The sequence below is a fragment of the Eurypyga helias genome, unplaced genomic scaffold (assembly GCF_000690775.1).
Source record: "Eurypyga helias isolate BGI_N326 unplaced genomic scaffold, ASM69077v1 scaffold5824, whole genome shotgun sequence".
Classification (NCBI taxonomy): domain Eukaryota; kingdom Metazoa; phylum Chordata; class Aves; order Eurypygiformes; family Eurypygidae; genus Eurypyga; species Eurypyga helias.
In genome coordinates, this window is record NW_010246699.1 from 2,459 (window position 1) to 21,651 (window position 19,193).

Genomic DNA, 19,193 nt, shown 5'->3' on the forward strand with positions numbered 1-19,193 from the left:
ATATGCACTGTCAACTGTAAAATGGGAATATGCAGCAAAAACACGGTACCCCTCCAAGAAGGCATGGAATGACTTGAACCTTATGCATTTTACAGTCTCTGCATGGTGTATATAACTTCACTTAGCAAATGTATGACCGATGTGAAGACATTTATCGATCAATGACCCTATGTCACAGACAACTGCTTTTATTTCAAGGACTTCTGTTATTTTAGGGAGGTAAAAAACATAGTAATTAATTTCTTTCTGAGAGTGAAAATATATGCACCATGAACCTCCTCTGGCTGAGACGGCTGAGACCAAAAATGCACAAAGTTGAAATGGGCGAGTAACCAACCTTGGCGAAATATCGCATCCTTGCTGCATAAAGGCACCCAGGGAAAACCAGAGACTATTAAATATCCCAAATTCATTAGTTGATTCATTAGTTTGCGTTTCTCTTCCATCTTCAAATTCCTCAGTGTGCCACTCGTATGGGCTAAATCTGCTGACCAGGAATAAAACTACACTGACCCCAATGTAGGCAAAAACAATGCACATCCAGATTTCATATGCTAACGGATCAAGAAATGAAAACACTCCTGGCTTGGACTTCTGAGGCTTCTTGATCATTATTGATATCCCCAGGCTCATAAAGGGCTTTGAGAAGTCAATCACCTCTTCTCTCACCAATGTTATAGTTAATGGGGCGATTGCAATATCGGCTTTCTGTAAAGGAAGAAAAAAGCAAATAATAACTAATAAAATGATCACAGCAAAGAATAGTTTAGTTTCCACTGCATTTCACAAATGGAAAATAGGACAGCAGAGACACTAGCAACCTTCGTTTCTCCAAGAACGTCCTATGGAGCATTTCAGAAATTTTTAGTTGATACTCTTCTTACTGAAATACATATAACCTATGGTTGGCGTATTCCAAGCTTCCCCTTTTACACATGCCGTTTTAAAAGTATATAACATTTAAGTGTTGTTAAACTACTTTGCCTTTCACCTGGTCAGAAGGATGAAATATGCACTCACTTCCCCCCAGCTTCATTTGCATTTACAAACATAATTCTATGGTTTAATTTCAAAATTTTTCATGCCAACTCAAGTTACTTATTCTCTATCAAAGGAATCAGATAATTTTCCGCTATTCTACAGAGAAAACTAAACCAAATCCCAATCCTTCCATCAGTCATCTTTAATGGCTTTATTATAAAAATGTTCTTACCCCATAAACAAGTTCTCCAACCATCCCATTCCAGATTTTCGTGTCTGCATCCCTTGCCCCATACTTGCCATCCCCAACAATTGTGAGTTTATATTTGAATCCACAGTGTTTAGCAATTTCTGTAGCTAAGTCCACACAATAGCCCTCATATCGATCATTTCCTTCAAGCATTTCATGATTTTTCTTCATCATGACGTATGGGGACTCCTGCACAGAAAGAACTTGGCTTAGCTACTTGGTAAAGAGACAGATGTATCAGTTGTGCATTTCATAGATTATTATGTTTCTGTTTACATGTGAAAAAAAGAGAGAAGATAACATCTGAACTATACATGCTATGTATGTTAGCTGTTATTAATGTGACATGTCCTTAACACATTTAAAAGCTGCATTCTCCACAGTCATATACAAATAACAATACTTACAGTTACAGTGATTCCCAGCAGTATGTTAATAATGACCATGAATGTTAACAGGAGTTATGCATTCAGAGAAGAGAGAGCAAGTTCCAAAATCAGTTTCTTTCTCTTATACAGTTTGGATGGAAGAAGGCAAAGGTATTTAGTTGCTTTTGTTGTTGTCTTAATACAAGAAAATTCTTTCTTATTTCACAACCACATCCCTCCCTGGGAAAACACTTCAGACTCTCCAGACTACATATTTATTGACTTACTACACATACAATAGGTCTACGCAGTAAATTTCGATCAGCAAAACTGGTGATGAGTCATAACTTGTATTAATGTATATTCTCTTTGCTCAGTTGTTACTGAACTATTCTTGCATCCAGTGAAATTCCTATGCTAGCCTGTGTCTTGTTGAAACTGATAAAGAAGCTATGTAACTTACAGAAAAATGCTTTTCTATGACAGTACATAACATTATTTTCTAGACAACAGAATACAACTTTTAATGTTTTATTTTACACTTCACCAATCCACAGCAGCTACAATTCTGAAACATAAACCCCAGTCTCTTTCCTGTCTGGCAAAACCCATTCTCTAAAACTAATACTATGGTTCTGCCCCTCAGACAAAGTTCTCTCCTTTGAAAGCAGGCTTCCTTTTCATTTCCATTTTCAGGTCTTTCTGGGATGTTCAATGACTGTTTGTCTTCTACAGTACAAAACCACATACTGAATCACATATATCTCCTGAATTTCCAGATTTTATTTATGTATCATAAAGAGTAACAGGTCACAACCTCAAATAATAAAAAGACAGTATATTTAAACTAACATAATGACAAAAAACAAATCACTGTAGGACAGACTGTCTTCTGACAAAATATGAGGTTAATTACCAAAATAGTGGTGACAATAATAGTCTTATTCTCTAGTCCTGAAGATTCATTTCCAAGAGGACCATCAAGAGGATTCACAACCATTTTGTCCACTTCGCTCCAATATCCAATCTAAAGAGAGTTTATAGGATGCACAGACACCAATGATTATGAACTTTCATAGAAAAGGTAAAGCATGTTATTACTAAGCCCTTGATTTATGCTCACAGAGAACTATTTCAGCTGAAGATTTACCAGTGTAAATATTTCTATTTATGTAGCTAAAGACTACAACAAATGGTAACAAAATGGAACTAATTATATTTGTTCCCATTAATTGGTCTAATACAGATATACCATTCTTATTCACATATTAACAGGTTTTAGTATCAACATCACACACCGTAGGATTGAAAGGGTTATGAAATACTCCAGATTAAGGAAGACATGAGACACTGGCTTTTCCTTGTAAGGTTTGGAATTAGAGCAGAAAGATAATCACATTTAAAGAAACATTCTCCATTTGTCATTCGGAAGCATATTTCTCCAATTACTGGCTCATATTTATTAATTCAGATCAGAAAGCAAAAACCTTAATCCACAGAACTGAAAAGAAAATACTCTTACGTAGTACTTACCAGAAATAACAACTTGTATTTGTTTGAAAGAAATAATACATACTTTTAGTCTGTTCTGCAAGACCATTGTGGAATACACCTACGAATAAATAGTATCACAACTCATGCTTTAATTAACCTATAGTGTTTCATTACCTACCTTAACCTGTTGCTTAGCATGGTAAAACCTTTAAACACACTGTAAGACAATTCAAATTACCTTCCGAGGACCAGTACTTTTGAGTTCCATGATGTTTATTGTAAAATTGATTCTCTTTCCATTCTGATCAAATTTTATATTCCCTGTTAGACCTTCCACCTGAACCTATACAGACGAAGATGAAAGTGGTAGAAGAATTAATTTTGTTTCTTTTTAGGAAATGCATTTTATAGTCTAAATGATTATTGGTGTTTTAAAAACATACAGGTTAGACTTTTTGCCACACCCAGTGTATAATCTTAGTGTAAGACACACTCCTGAGGGGTTCATTTCCACATTATTTTTAGCAAGATCCAGGCAGTTTAGAATACTGGAAGGTTCTTTTCAAGCATTTAGAGAATTTCACACATGCACTCATCCCAGCATTCACTCCAAGGAAGATACCTGTTTCAATGCCCTTTCTATTTCTACACCATGACCCCAGGGTACAGCTGGATTTGCAAGACAATCTCCAGCGTTTCCTCTTCTGGAAATCTCAATCCTCTGTTTACGCAAATTACGGAAAGCTTCTGTCATCACTTGAACAGCATCATAGGTCAGGGCAGACGTATACTGAAAAGAAGTGAAACTATATAATTAAAAAACAGCTGCAGATTCACTTCACCATCCAATCCTCGTTAATGCATTAAGCACAGAAACATACTACAAATAAAAAGGACAGTCAGATATACTTGAAATCAGAGGAATTTTTCTTTTATTTGGCAGTCACTACCCTCCAAGGGGCATCTATGCAAATTAATGAAGTGTTCTTCATCAGAACGGTTGGGGGCAGTGCCACTAAGCTGAAGCTGAAGATTTACAGTTGTTTTCAGTATGAATTATATTCTTTTCTCACTACAACTGCATAACAGTTCCGTATGCAGATATGGCTGGAAGTCCATGGAGGTGAAAGAGGAAGTTAGCCTCTAAAAGTAAGAAATTATTTCTCTGATTACACTCTTCATAGAGATGCATTTATATATATACAGATCTCTAGACTGCATCTCCTACCGCATACATATACACAAAACCAAACAACATGTATTTATATAAACATGTGTTTAATTTTTATCTGTTAAACATAAAAACTCTGGGATAGCTATTTTCAATTATACAATACCTTGTCAACACCCTGCAAAAACAGGTTTTAGGCTAAGGTGGCTGGAAGAAGTGGTGCTCCTCAAGCAACAGTATAGGAGAGGAAGAGCCCCATCTCCCTAGTCTGGCAGAATATAAGGAGCTTTACAACTTTTGAGAAATCAGAAAAGACTCCTGCGATCACACGCATCAGAAGCTGAGGCTAAACAGTCAAAAGCAGTTATCTTCAGTGACCGGAAAATTTTACATCTTAACTAACTAACTGAACAGAAACCACTTGTGCATGTACACTAAGGTCTTTGTTGGATGGACTTTATGAGTCCAGAACATTGCAATTATGCCAAATTTAAGGGACATTTTTGGAAATATGGGCCAGAATGTAACTACTTACAGCCTTATGAATGAATGCAATGATCCCTATGAAGGCTATTAGATGCTGAAAATATATAAACTGTGAAGTGGTGAGGAATGATATATTAGCTCTTTGCTTCAATGGCTCAGACTTTAATGAGAATTTTAATTAGCTAGCTCAAGTCATGCAGAAAGCTCTTGTAATTGTAACCAAGGCAGGCTCGTGAATTAAGGTCATTGTTGTATGCAACGGTTAGACCTTGGAAAGGAAGAAAAGGAAGGTGGAACTCTTCTTTTCAGATGCATGAGCTTACTGAGTGATTAATGGGAATCTTCTCCAGAAAGTTCTCTCAGTGACTTGTATGGAAATATGAAAAGCGATCAGAACAGTAGAAGAATGAAATGAAAGACTGGCTGGAACTGTATTAGCAGTGCTTAAGTGGTGGACACGGAGCTGGAGATGAGGACAGAATAACAGAGAGAGAGGAAAGGACTCTGACTTTTTTTTTTTTGACTGTCTAGCAATACTGATTTAAGCGCAACTCTTTGGCAACAGAAGCATGTAGCACACTAGCATTTTAAGAAAATTTGGATGCATGACTGTCATAAACCACTTAAAATCTGGGTAGCAGAGAAAATAAGAGCTTCAAACTGAGAAGATACAGTGTTATTCAGTTATCCTATGTTTCATTCTATCACTGGGATACATTTAATGTATTATCTCAAGAATATTATCCCTCCAGTATATAATTACTAGCCTGAACAGTCACAACTCGGTCATATATTTAGTCTGTGTAGGGCTTGCCTATCAATATGTATCTGTATGTGTATACATGCCATCACATTACATAAAGCTTTAATTTAGATTAACTCAGCCTTAATCTAAGGATTTCGAAACAATTTAAAAGCATCCTACATCTTCATGTTGTTTGAGATGCCATGAAAGCAAACAGCCCATGCATCATTTCTTACTGCTTTATTCTCTGTACACTTTCAGCTCCTAATAACCTTCATGGGGCTCATTACATCTCTTCATTAAGCTGTAGATAGTTTCAAAGTTGACAAACTAAACCAAAGTGAACTCATTACCATAAACAAGAAGTGACAGACCTATAACCTGCTGATGCAGAGGGGTGTCTCTGTGTGTGTCTGTATACAGAAATAAAATTGGCAGAAGTTAAAGGATACATTAGCTCTGTCTTGATTCACTCTGTTTTATACTGGAGATTGATCCACAATCTGATCTGCACTATTAAAATAAGTAGGAACACTATTTGGAATACTATTCTGTGGAAAGAGATGGGCTCTATGGGCTACTACTTTTACATCAGTGTAAATATCCTAACTTGATTTCAGTTACTTTCAAATTTACATGATAAAACCAGCAACTTTAATATAAAATGGTACAGGTACTATCCTACAGTTCCTACAGAATCACCATTAAATCATGGCATAGGGCATGTAAAAAACCCAATTGTGCATCATCACAACTTTAGAACTATGATGATAAGCTGATAATGTAATATAATGCATTGAATCTCAGAATGGTTTGGGTTGGAAAGACTTAGTTTCAACACCTTCCACTACACCAGATTTGCCAAAGCCCCAACCAACCTGGCCTTGAAGACAGCCAGTGATGGGGCATCCACCACTTCTCTGGGGAACCTGTTCCAGTGCCTCACCACCCTCTCCTGGAAGAATTTCTTCCTGACACCTAATTTAATTCTACCCTTCTTCAATTTAAACTTGTTACCCCTTGTCCTGTCACTACCTGCCCACGTAAAAAGTCCCTCTCATCTTCCTTGTAGGCCCCTTCAGGTACCGGAAGGCTGCTATAAGGTTTCCCCAGAGCCTTCTCTTCTCCAGGCTGAACAAGCCCAACTCTCTCAGCCTGTCCTCATAGGGGCGGTGGTCCACCTCTCTATTTGTCTTCATGGCCTCCTCTGGCCTCACTCCCACCAGTCTATATCCTTCATATGTTTGGGGCCCCAGAGCTGGATGCAACACTGCATGTGGGGTCTCACAAGAGCAGAGTAGAGTGGGAGAATCCCCTCCCTCGACCTGCTGGCCACACTTCTGATACAGCCCAGGACACAGTTGGCTTTCTGGGCTGCCAGCGCACACTGCCTGCTCATGTCCAGCTTTTCATCCACCAGTACCCCCAAGTCCTTCTCCTCACGGCTGCTCTCCAAACATTCTTCGCCCAGCCTGTACTTGTGCTTGGGATTGCCCCAACCCAGGTGCAGCACCTTGCACTTGGACTTGCTGAACTTCATGAGGCTGGCACAAGCCCACCTCTCTGACCTGTCCATCTCCCTCTGGATGGTATCTCTTCCCTCCAGCACGTGGATCACACCACAAAGTTTGGTGTCACCAGCAAACTTGCTGAGAGTGCACTCAATCCCAACATCCATGTTGCTGACAAAGATGTCAAACAGCACTGGTCCCAATACCGACCCCTGAGGAATGCCACTTGACGCTTGACTCCACTTGGGCATTGACTGCAAGTCCTTGTGTGCACCCATGCAGCCAATTTCTTATCCACCAAGTGGTCCATCTGTCACATCTATGTCTCTCCAAATTAGAGAAAAGGATGTCATGTGGGACTGTATCAAGTACTTTGCACAAGTCCAGGTAGATGACATCAGTTGCTTTTCCCTTATCCGCTAGTGCCTAAGGATTTTATGTTATTTGCCACGAAAAATGGATAGCATGCATGTCAGGTTAAAAGAATTTTCTCCCTAAATAAATGTCCTAAATGCCAAGAAAAGAAAACACAAGGTCAATATGGGATTTTATTAAAATTAAATTTAAAATGTACTATAGACCTCAATAAAATTTTAAGCTGCAACTGAGAAGTTGAATTTGGGAAGTAAAGATAAAACAGTCATCCCAGACTAAGGTGAAAATATTAATCATGCGTGATGATAAACAGGCAAGATGTTGACTTTTCGCAACTTTGGCAACTGTCCAGTGATTCAGATGATACCAGAAAACCCTAACTAAAAGGTCCAGTATCCTCTTTTATACAATCAGTAACTGAATCTTCTGAAGATGCAATTGCAGAAGACGCCCCCAGAAGCACAAGAATGTTTTAATAAATATATATTTAAAGCTGTAAGATAGCACAGAAAGTTTTAATCACAGAAGCTTAGCCTCTTAGCCCTGTGTTTAACACAATGCCTGTCAATGTGCTGAAGGCACAAAGTTGAGAGCTATGATTAGGTTTAAAATATAATAGTAAAAGAATACATTTCAGCAGAATAAAATAAATGATAACGTGAAAACATAAATGAAAAAAGGGGAAGTATTCTGAATTACAAGGAGTACAATTCTTCTTCTCTTGATTTCGATATCTGCAATGTCTAAATATGTCCTTGACATACTAGTTGTTTCTTTATGGTCAGAGAAGAAAAATAAGCATTTTAAGGTGTGATTTATTTGGGCTATGTTAGACATCTTTAAGATGAAATGAATCGTGCCTTAGATTCCATTAATTTGATCTCTAGTGACTTCTGAGCGTACTGGAGGAGTCCAAGGCAATCCGCTGAGATACATATGTCTACAGTGTAGACAGACTAAAACCAAATTAAACCCACTCAAGGGGACTATGAACTAGCCATTCAGCCCTAATCTAGCACAACAGTGAGAAAGACAAACAAAATAATAAGATATTTTGGGCAGAGACTGTACCAGCAAAGTCAAAGAACACAGTAATAGTGTACAAGACACTAGGGAGAGACCTCAGCTTGAATGGCACATGCAGCTGAAGCAGTGTCCAAGAACGCTGAAATCGGTCTGAAAATGGGCACAGAAGAGGGTTCCCTCACCACACATGGGGGGCTGCTGTTGGAACAGCACTGTATCACTAACAGAAGTTAAGAGAAAGCAGATCTAAAACCAGATACAAATATTCTTCCTTGGAAAGAAGTAACATTCAGTGTGAGGTAATATAGGAAATGTTTCTGTTGCGAGAGCAAGCGTGTAGAATCAATTGGTATAAGCAAATGTTCATAATTTTTTCTTATATTTAAACCTCTCAAATATACTTAAAACCCAAGAAATATATATCAGGGACAATAAATATGTAACAAAGACACAAACTGTGTGTCTTCATAGACTGTGAGTATATTAAGTTTGCAGCTTATTGCTCTATACTACCAATCTTTTTTCCAATGGTTCACTATGCATTTTATCCCCTTGTTTGTAATACTTGGCTAAACTACACAGAGATGAAACTGAGACATCAAATCATGTCTTGTTTTAATAAATCTTGCAGCTTTCTTTTGCTTTGAGAATTATATTCAATAAAATCTCTCATCTGTGTTTTATTCATTTTTCCCACAATGAAGTATTTCTCTACTTGAGTGCTAGCACACCCCTCAAATGCACAATTGCCTTTTCATAGTGCTTTGTACCATTAATTGTGCTTTTTGGTTTTTTTCATTCACAGAACTCTACCAAACTGGTTGCAATTTCAGAAGTAACTGCTAGATTGGTATATAGACATAGAAGCATTCTTACATTTCTATATTTTATATCTAAAAAATGGGTCTATACATATAGAAACCCTCAAGCAAAAAGACTGAAAGACAAAGTTACTTGTCAAGAACTAGTACAGGAACTGGGCAACTACCTCCTGTTGACTTTCAATGCAGACAAAATAATGCAACTCAGGCACCGATTTCTTAAGGGTCTGTCCTTAATTAATGTATCTGAGGTATTACATACACCTTGGAAAACATCTGAAAGTGGCCTGACAGATGGTAAATAACTACCTCCTTGATTCTTGCATAGCGTCACGACAGAGCATGGCAATGCAAACAGTTACTTTCAATAGAAATAGGAGACGTCAAATACTCTACACATAAATATCACTGTAAATATAGATGGCTTTCAACTGTGCCTATAATCATGCATTCTTCTCACTTGTTCTGTACAGGTGTTTAGCATGAATGGGGTCTGTATGAAGTAGCATATGGGGCTGGTGGATATTCAAAATGCAATTCTCGCATTCTGTGTGCACAGAACAGCTAAACAATTAATAATTATTTTTGCTCTGAAATGGCATGATGTATTGGGCAGAATGCCAGATGCAAAGAACACCTTAAGCAAAATGTCACAGTAGAAAAATTAAAGTGTTCAGGTCCAAAACTGCTATCCAGAAAACTTGTTGATTTTGTGATTCATGATTCTATGATTTAAGTTCTTCAGGTATTGCCTTGCTTGGTTTAGAGACGCTGCTTTTTGGGCACACTCAGGAAAGCTGAGTTTTCTAGCCCAGTAGCTAGGCACCTGCCTAAGACTACATCCCTGTAAGTCCAACTTCTGTGGGAAAAACATGCTCAGAGCACACGCAGCAGACACTGACTAGACTGGGGCACTTGAATTATTCTAATACTCCCACTGTAGGATATTTACAGGGGAAAGTGATCTTCTTTCACTCCTTTGAAACCTGAATATAGCCAAGATCACAAGATTTATGAACCCCAAGGTGCTTGGCCTTTCTATCTACTTTTTTCTACCTACTACTCTAATAGGAAGGCAATTCTAGGACTGTAATTCTTCCCCCCAAGATGACTTCCAATCAAAAAAACCACTCTTCTCACTACAGTCATCGAAGATGCTAATTCAGCAGAGAAAAAAGAGTGCAAGTGCCTGCTTTCCCACCCAACTTTCTCTTTTTTTTCTTTTTTTTTGATTTTACACAGAGGACAGAGGTTTTGAAGTACCTTGGTCTTTCATTATTTTTAATACAATGTCCAAAGAAAAGAGCTAATGCTACTGTAAAACAGATGATTCTTCACAATATCAGAAAGATGTCAAAGAAAACAATTATGGCTCTCAGCAAAAGTCTTAACAACAAAGTGAACCCTTTGTCTTCTAGGAGGAAGCAGAACACTGCCGGATCTTATTAATGATGACACCGGCATTTGGATCTACCCAAGTTCCAAACTTTTTCCATTCAAAAGAACAGAAAGTCAGCACGCATGTCTTAGGCTCGTTCAGGAGTGTTAACAGTGAATTTGTGCGGGAGTTCATCCCTTGCGTTATCCGGAGTTCAAATTAGCCTAACATTGTGCCCCCTTTGTTTTCTGAAAATGCGTTACAGAGCTCTGCCATGCCAGAGAGTCTTAGAAATCCTTTAACTTGTGTCTCAACTGAGCCACCTGTGCCCAACAGAAAGATAGGCAGATGCTTTCAGAAGTGTCCTGCCCTTTACTATGGGTCCATCAAGTTGTTGTCTCAGCTTTTGTTGAACATGGCAAATGGTTCTAAAGCATTACTGGTGAGATGATTCAATACTGTTCACTCAAAAATGATGCTACAGTACAGTGCACTGCTGGACAAGGCTTTTATTTTGCTGTTGTTCCACTATCATGTGTAAGTCAATGAAACACTGAAGCAGACAAAAAGTTCCGCAAGATGTTCTCCTAGCCAGCACCATTAAAAACAACATTGTAGCTTTTATGCTAGTATTAAAAAAACAAAACAACAACAAGGCAAAAATAGTTTACAACTGTAGCCTATTTTCCTAAATGTATCATACTATGCTGCCATACAAAAATATATTTCCTTTAAACACTTCTTAATGAGAAATAGCTTATCAGATATTAAAACAAGATCATAGAATCCTAGAATGGTTTGGGTTGGAAGGGACTTTAAAGAGTCTTTTAAATAAAAGTTTTAAATAAAACTTTAAAAGTCCAATATAGATCCATGGAAATAAATTATTTATTCTAGAAGATGAACAACACTGCAACAGAAATTATTCTAAACTGAGATTTCATGTGAGGATTCTTTAAACTGACATCTTTGACTAGACTATTAAATAAGCAACACTAAATGATCTCTTAATTTGGTTTTAATATGTTCTGAATCATTGTCAGTCACTGCAACAATCTGTAGGAGAGGTGCCTGGACTTGATATTACAATACACCTTGCACAAATTCACTTAACAGGGGCAGGGTGTAAAGAAAAAAAAAAAACCAACATCAACAGGATGTGAGACTTCTCATCATACACCCTGTACTCTTCTAAATATTTTGAAAAACTGACATTTAAAACTAGCAGTAATAATTCAAGTCTTAAATTACAAAACAAACAAAAAAACCCCAAATAAAACACCTTCATATTTTAATTACCTATTCTCAACTAAACCAACCAGTACAAGTATTTGCCTGTTGTATCAGGGAGAAACAGTGTCTTCTGTTTGCTCCAATCTAATTCCAAGTAAAATACTAATAGAATTAAATGCACCACTCTTACCAGGCTGCTGATTTCACCAAGAAATAGTCATTGTCAGAGAATATTAAACACTTCATATTTGCTTTTCTGTCTACCCCATACCGGTTAGTATAGGCAGCTACCTATGTTGACTGGTCCTTAATACCAGCCTTGCCCAGCAATAAGACTGCATGTCTCCTCTCATGTTCCCTCTTCTCCTCCTCCCCTATTCCCCAGATGCAAAAAACATTTTGCCATAGACGCCTCTCCAGGTCAGAGCTGCCACAACCCTTCTGTCCCTTCCACTTATATCCCAACAGGCTCTTTCCACCTTGCTGACCCCTTTTTCTGAATGAGACCTTCCTCCTCCTCCTCCTTCCAGCTTTGTGTATCACTCCTCCTTCTCTTATCCCCATTTTCCATCAGACTCTCCTGTCCCAAATGGCATTGATTTTGGTGAGGCCAGAGGTATGCCTGATCTTGCTGAACACTTGGACCATGAAGGAATATTAGCTTTCTTCTGTTTATATTAACCATATTTTGGTGAACTGCTGTTGAAAAAAAATCATAAAAAGTTCACGGGAAAATAGGAAGGAGGAATCCATCACACTTTGTTGGCTGAAGATCCTTAAATACATAAAATTATTAAGAATAAGTGGATTCAAATTTAAAAAAAAAAAACCCAGAGCTGCATAGGGACATCACGACTTGGCTCTCAGTTTTCTGAAGCCTGGCAAATACTTTTGCTTTGGCACAGTTCAGCCACTTTTACTTGCAGGATTGAAGGATCTGGGTCAATAGGCCCTTTGTACATCTGAGACAAATCTACAGATATTGCCTCAAACCACCCGCTGCTTTCACTGACTAAAATGTTCCATTCTTTAATTGAGGTTTCTTTAAAAAAAACCCCAAACCAACAAACAACCACCACCCAACTATGCTAAAATAAGTGATTACTTATGCAAAAGAGCCTTAAGCTATTGAAAATAATCATGAACTTTAACACTGTAATTTCTTACATTCACATTTCTCATATATATGTTTGTAAGTAGAGAAGATTGAATACTAGGAATCAAAAGCCCAGTGAAACCAGGTAGCTAGAACGCCAACTGCTAGATGTATATTTTTTATGCTCAGGAAACCAAAACACAAGGACTGGAAAACAGAGGCAGAAAAATCTCATAAACCTACAGTTTTAAAAGGACACTTTAAAAAAAAAAAAAAAAACAAAAACAAAAAACACCACCTTGAGTTGAGTTCAGTTCCTGATTAAATCATAATAAATAAAAAATTAGCTTTTTTTTTAATTCTTATTTATAAACAATCATAATCCATGTAAATTCAGGCATAATCCATCACATTTCCCATCAAAGCTGTAGCAGGTCCAATAGAGTATCACTTATAACTCTTATTAACATGTCTGGTGTTGCAAAACCATTTTCCAACACACTGAAATCATGAGGCATGCCCCAAAAAGAAGGTATTTTGCAATTCATTACTTGCACACTTTCGCTTAGGCATCTGTATCCAGATCAAATGTTTTCTGAATTTCAGATTTGAAGAAAGGTTTTCAGTGTTCTCTTTTTTGCACCTTATCAATAAATCATCTAAATTTCAATTACTTCTGCAAGTTAAATAAGTATTTTCATATTTGACTGCATGTTCTCTCTCTTCCATCCTTGAGGTAAATCAGCACCAGCAGAGTTAAACCAGCAGCTTTGCATTACAAGCTTCTTTATTCCTGACTTAGAGCTTAAAATTGGCCACTTTCAACTCTTGCAATTTTATCATAAAAAGCATACTGTTTAGTACTATACAGACACTTCAAATTCTAGAATCACATTATCTTTGAAAAAAAGACTTCATAATTATTTTCTAAGAGACTAGATGTCTTGGCTATTAAAAAAAAGAGACCTGAAAATGTGTAACTACTAAAGGCAAAACCAGAAGGCAAAAAAGACCTATCATTTTGTTATCTTAGCTATGCATTGATTCTGTGTTTGGGAAAAGATTATTAAGGTTGAAATACAATTGTATAAATTCTGAACATCTGAAACACAACGTACCATCATGAAGCAGTTTGAACCACTGACAACACCTGCAATGAGTACTGAGGTTGTTATCATCTTTCAACACAATGGTATTCTCTGAGTCTGAGCTGCTTTAGGTTTTCAACCAGGCAATCCCAAATTTGTTTCTCTATGCTGCACACAGTTTCTTTATGTATCATATACAACTTGTCTCAGACACTTCTTGCACATATCAAGCCAAAGGTTGCTCTTAGAAAGGCTCACCACAAAGTTGGATGACTTAGTACTTACATGTTTCTAGCCTTCAAGAGGTAAAAATTGAGCTTCTTCCTGGAATTAGACCAAAGAATGCCCCCAAACAGAATAGGTTATTCAGATCAGGAAGTTGGAGCAGTTAGATGTGAATGGATGTGTTGTCCTTCAGTGTCCTTCCAAAACAGCAACAGGTTTGCCTTAAACATAACAGCCTGACACACTCCGGCTCAGAAAGTTGAGTGTATTTGTAAATACACAACAATGGATCAAAAGAGGACTTCAATTTATTATTATTAGGTCTTTCTAAAATTAAGTGCAGCTTTTGTTTTGCTGCTTACAAAGAAATTTGCCAGGAGGCTGAGTGGCATGTTTCAAGATCTACACATCATTAGCTCTTCTAGAATTGCATGCAGACACTGATAAACCCTTGATTACAACAGATAAATTTTGAATTTACTCTGAGGTAAACAGTATATCAGCTTTGCTATTGAACGATGAAAAGACCTTTAGTAAAAAGGCAGCAGAGCACTAGAGTTAAGTGTCCTGTTTAATCTTTAAATCCCGTGTTTTTCTTATCCATGCCTTAAGACTGCAATTCATTATAATTAATATTTTATAAATTGTAAAGATACATTTTTAAAGCTACTTGATCCAGGTCCTCTTCTGGGCATCTGTGGAACGTGTTTTCAACAATGTTTTTCTTTCTTGAAAGGCACGTTCCTTTGAAACGCACTTTTTTTACAGAGGAGTCTTTCTCCATTTTCAGAACTGTACTTGGGTGCTGTGATATGCCTTGTCACGTCAGCTCAGTCATATTCCATTGACTTGTAGTTTATAACATAAAATGAATGCATACTTCTTTTTGGATTACAGAAGGAAGATAATGCAACACAGTTGCATTGCTATTGCCTGCAATGAGAGAACATTTGTGAAGCCAGGGATAATAATTACCTGCTAGGGGCGTGCAACCTCCTCTCATTTCTGTATTGGTAATACAGGACTTTCATTAGCCTTCCTATGTGTTTCATACAGAATGACAGCTTCCTAGATTCCATGGGAACTAGTGGCAAAAGCTCATTTATAACCACTGACAATTTGGACAACTGCCTCAAAACCAAAAAGGGAGAAAGGTTATTCACAATCTTACAGAAGGGACAAATGGGAGACGAGTGGGTTAACCTGCTCAATAACTTAGATGTTTATACACCATTGCTAGAAGCAAAGGATAATAAACACAGCCAGACTATTAAATAAGGAAGGAATGGCATGTTCAGGAAGGAAGTGAAATTCAACAAGAATAGATGACAAATCCTGTATTTAAAGGAATGATCAAGTGCACAGATACGGCATGAGACTGTCTAAATTGGCAGCAGCGCAGAAAAGCAATGCAGAAAAAAATACCTGGATGTTAGTATCTCATGCTAAATATATTTCAACTGTGTCATGATGGTGAGGGGGGAAAAAAAAAAAAAAAAAAAAGAGTAATGTGAAAAGAAGCCCTGAAAGAAGTACTGTCTCTGAGATACATGAAGCTATTATTTCGCTTTCTATAGCATAGCACCCAGATGCAGAGCAGTACCCTGTCTGGCATTTCAAAGAAGATGAGTACCAATTAGAAAGGTTCCAGAGCAAAATGATGAGCAGGATCTGAGAGTAAAAAATTCAAAGGGAAAAGGCATATTTAGTTTAGCAGGGAGGAAAGCAAGGACAAATATGGCAACCATCTTCAAATACAGGACAGTTAAAAAGAACTTCTTCATATCCATTTGAAACAGAAAGGAGGATTAGGCAATATAAAGGCTGATTTAGGTTAAGACAAAAACTGAAAAATGAGATTATTTAAGCTCTGAAAGAGAATGCTTGGGGAAGTTGTGAAATCACTATCAACAGGAACTGCACAGGTATAGATGATTCTGCCTTCAGACAGGGAGGATGGACTGGCTGGCTGTCTGCTCAAAGACCTTTCTTGCCCTGTTTCTATGATTTTTATGATTCTGCTCTGCCTCCAGCTCCGTTAAGGATGGGAATGAGGAGTGACATAGCTCCGTCCTTACATGCAGTGATGGGCAAAAATGACAAGTAATACATGCAATAAGGGCAAAAGACAGAAAGCTACACAAAGAAATAGAGTAACTGATACAATTCATCTCTCCAAATATTACAATATGTACCCACTCCCCCTGCCCCCTCCCCCTTGATACCTCTAGCATTTATAAATTATGTGGTAATTTACAACATCTCAATCTCTTGAAGGAATATCAGTGTATATTCCTGTATATTCCTTGATCAGACAATATATAAAGGAAGACCAATAAACCTTTTTAATGGAATTTAAAATGTGGTTTAGGTTAATGAAATTAATTAAAATAAATGCATGAATTAGTTTATTTTTCCTATCCACCACAAACCTCAAAAACATAAGATATTCCAAATACTGTCCTTCAACTCTTTCAATTTCTAGTAGGCAAGAAATAACCTCTTATGGAAGAAATAAAGGGAATACCTGTGATACAGTTACAGATTTTAATGCTGTAACAAAACATTGCAACCACTTCATCTTACACACATACAATTTCCCCCCTACACTAATATTAGAGGTACCAGAATCCTTAGCACAGTGTCCCACCAATTTATCTTTCCATCAATGAGAAAAACTGCATCTTATTTTCAAGTAGATATTTTTATTCTGGCATGCATTTCATTGTGACTATATCCAGACTACGATTGCAACACTAGTAGGTAGATAGGTAGATTTGGGCACTGAAGAATCAGAGAGACAAAAGAATTGTATGAATCACGCACAGCCAGATCCCTTCCATTTTTCCTAATGAGAGCAATTCATATTGCGTATATTACACGTATGTAATGTGAATGCATCTAAAGGGCATAACACAGACTCTAGTGTATTTTCTCGAACATCAAATGAGGTATTTATTCACTCTGTCATAGAGATTTTAAAATGAAAAAATAACCACAGAAAAATCATAGCTTTAATTAGGAGCCCTCACAAATTTGGCTTCAGAAAAAGGGAACCTACAAACTTCATTTTTTAATTAAAATCAAGGTTGTGCACCTCACAGGATTTTAGTTAAAAATTTTTTCTTCCATTCCTTGCTGAAACATCTTACCCATCTCATTATAAATCCAGAACACGCTTCATATTCAAACTACAGCAAACAAGAAAATTTATGCTTGGAACATGTGTCACACGTCTTTTTGACTTAACACATTTTAGAGTTACTTAAGTATATTGATTTGTAATAATATTTCTGTTTGTGTTACTCAAAACATATTTAGTATTAAAACTGCATTATTCTTTTTATCATCTTGCAAGCACTAATTGATCCTTATTACAGTCACAGAAGATTTTATCCAGGTGGAAAACTAAGGTAAGGAAGTTGAACCACTTATCCAGTGTCATATCTTGTGTTACTCAGGCCTGAAATCAGACTATGATTCTATACCTCAGGCATACTGTCTAATTTTAAAAGTCTTTGTAGGATCTAGGCCTCTGTCTCAAAGCAACTGTCTTGCCATTTCTTTGGGAGATTATATGAGAAAGTGCTATACGTGGGCCCAATGCATACGAGTACAAATTTCCTTTAAGACATTTCAAAACAGAGAAGAGTTTTAAAAGTCAGTTGATACTTAATATATCATCACATCCAAAACAATTACCTAACAAGCTGTCAGGTGAAGATTTACAGAGACACCAGAATAATTAAAGTTGTCTTGAACATTTTTGACAGTGCCATATCCTTGCTCAACCAGTCCTATGACGGAGAATGTTAAGAGTACCCCAGAGAAATTTAAAATTGTGTTAGCACAGCTGATTTTGAAGGGCTTGCTCTGTCTCTTGTCTTTCCATTCCAATTCCCTCACTTCCTGTACATCTGTCATGGTTAAAACAAATATAGGACATACCTTAATCGTACTGGTGTGTGCACCGGGATATTCTTTTTCCTCCAGCGTTGACCAACGCTGTATAAATTTTGACACCAGAGGATCATCATAGTCAACTATCTGAAATCCTGAGACATTGGCTCCTCCAAACTGAATTTTTGACAAATCTCCATCGGTAAATCCCTGGGCACAGAAAACATTATGTCAGTTATTCCACCAGTTTTGGCAGATCTCTCAGTAGTACATACAAATAGTTACAAATAGTTCTACTGTAGAAGAGCAAGCCAATGTTTTGCTCAAACAGGATCCAAGGTTAAATCCTGGGTTGCCAGCATTAAGTCATCAGCTCCGCCAGCCAGCAATGCCTCTTGATGCTTCCTAAACATACACCTTCACAGAGCAAGGGCTGAGTTGTTCTGTCCTCGCCATGCTTACTTTCCTAAACAATCCTGTTAATTTTAATGGGACTGCTTAAATGAGAAAAGGAACAAAACTTGAAGGCAAGCAAGTTTTAGCCAGGGATAGTTACAGCCACAGTTGTGTCCTCTTTTTGAAAGGAACACTGAAAACGTGTGGGAGGACTTACAATTTCCTCTGCCTCCTCTCTCCAGCATAAAGAACTACTTCTCATTCTTACGAACGCTACATGTTTAGTTGTCCTTGTTCTGTGTTTTAACTTATCCCAAATAACCATACAAATGAATTTACATGAAACACTCGTTTCAGACACTTCAGTTTGAATGAATGCTCTGAGTGAACATAAAAAGAAGTAGCAACTTCAGACCACATTATCAGAAGTTGCTACAATTGCTATACTGGGTGCTTTAATTATTGCATATTAATGATAGCTATCAACTGTGTTGCTGCATGCTAATAGACACTTCTACAGGGATCATGAAACTTTCTTCAATATTACTGTGAGCTAGAAGTTTGAACAGGAACGTTTGTTGTGTTCTTTGACCCCTTCTCCATCTATCAGCATGTCTTGTTTTAAAATTTGATCACTTTCTTGACTGAT

General features: G+C 37.3%; 1 protein-coding gene across 1 annotated transcript in view; it reads right to left on the bottom strand.

Annotated features, from left to right (window-relative positions):
- Positions 1–337: 337 nt before the first annotated feature.
- Positions 338–19,193, bottom strand: part of LOC104504182 (glutamate receptor 2-like) — a gene marked incomplete at both ends in the record, with an annotated part of 31,901 nt that continues 13,045 nt past the window's right edge. Inside the window, 6 exons of the mRNA XM_010150482.1 lie at positions 338–708; positions 1,214–1,420; positions 2,516–2,626; positions 3,332–3,436; positions 3,716–3,883; positions 18,197–18,358. Coding sequence (XP_010148784.1) covers positions 338–708; positions 1,214–1,420; positions 2,516–2,626; positions 3,332–3,436; positions 3,716–3,883; positions 18,197–18,358 — 1,124 coding nt within the window. The remainder of the gene's footprint in view (positions 709–1,213; positions 1,421–2,515; positions 2,627–3,331; positions 3,437–3,715; positions 3,884–18,196; positions 18,359–19,193) is intronic.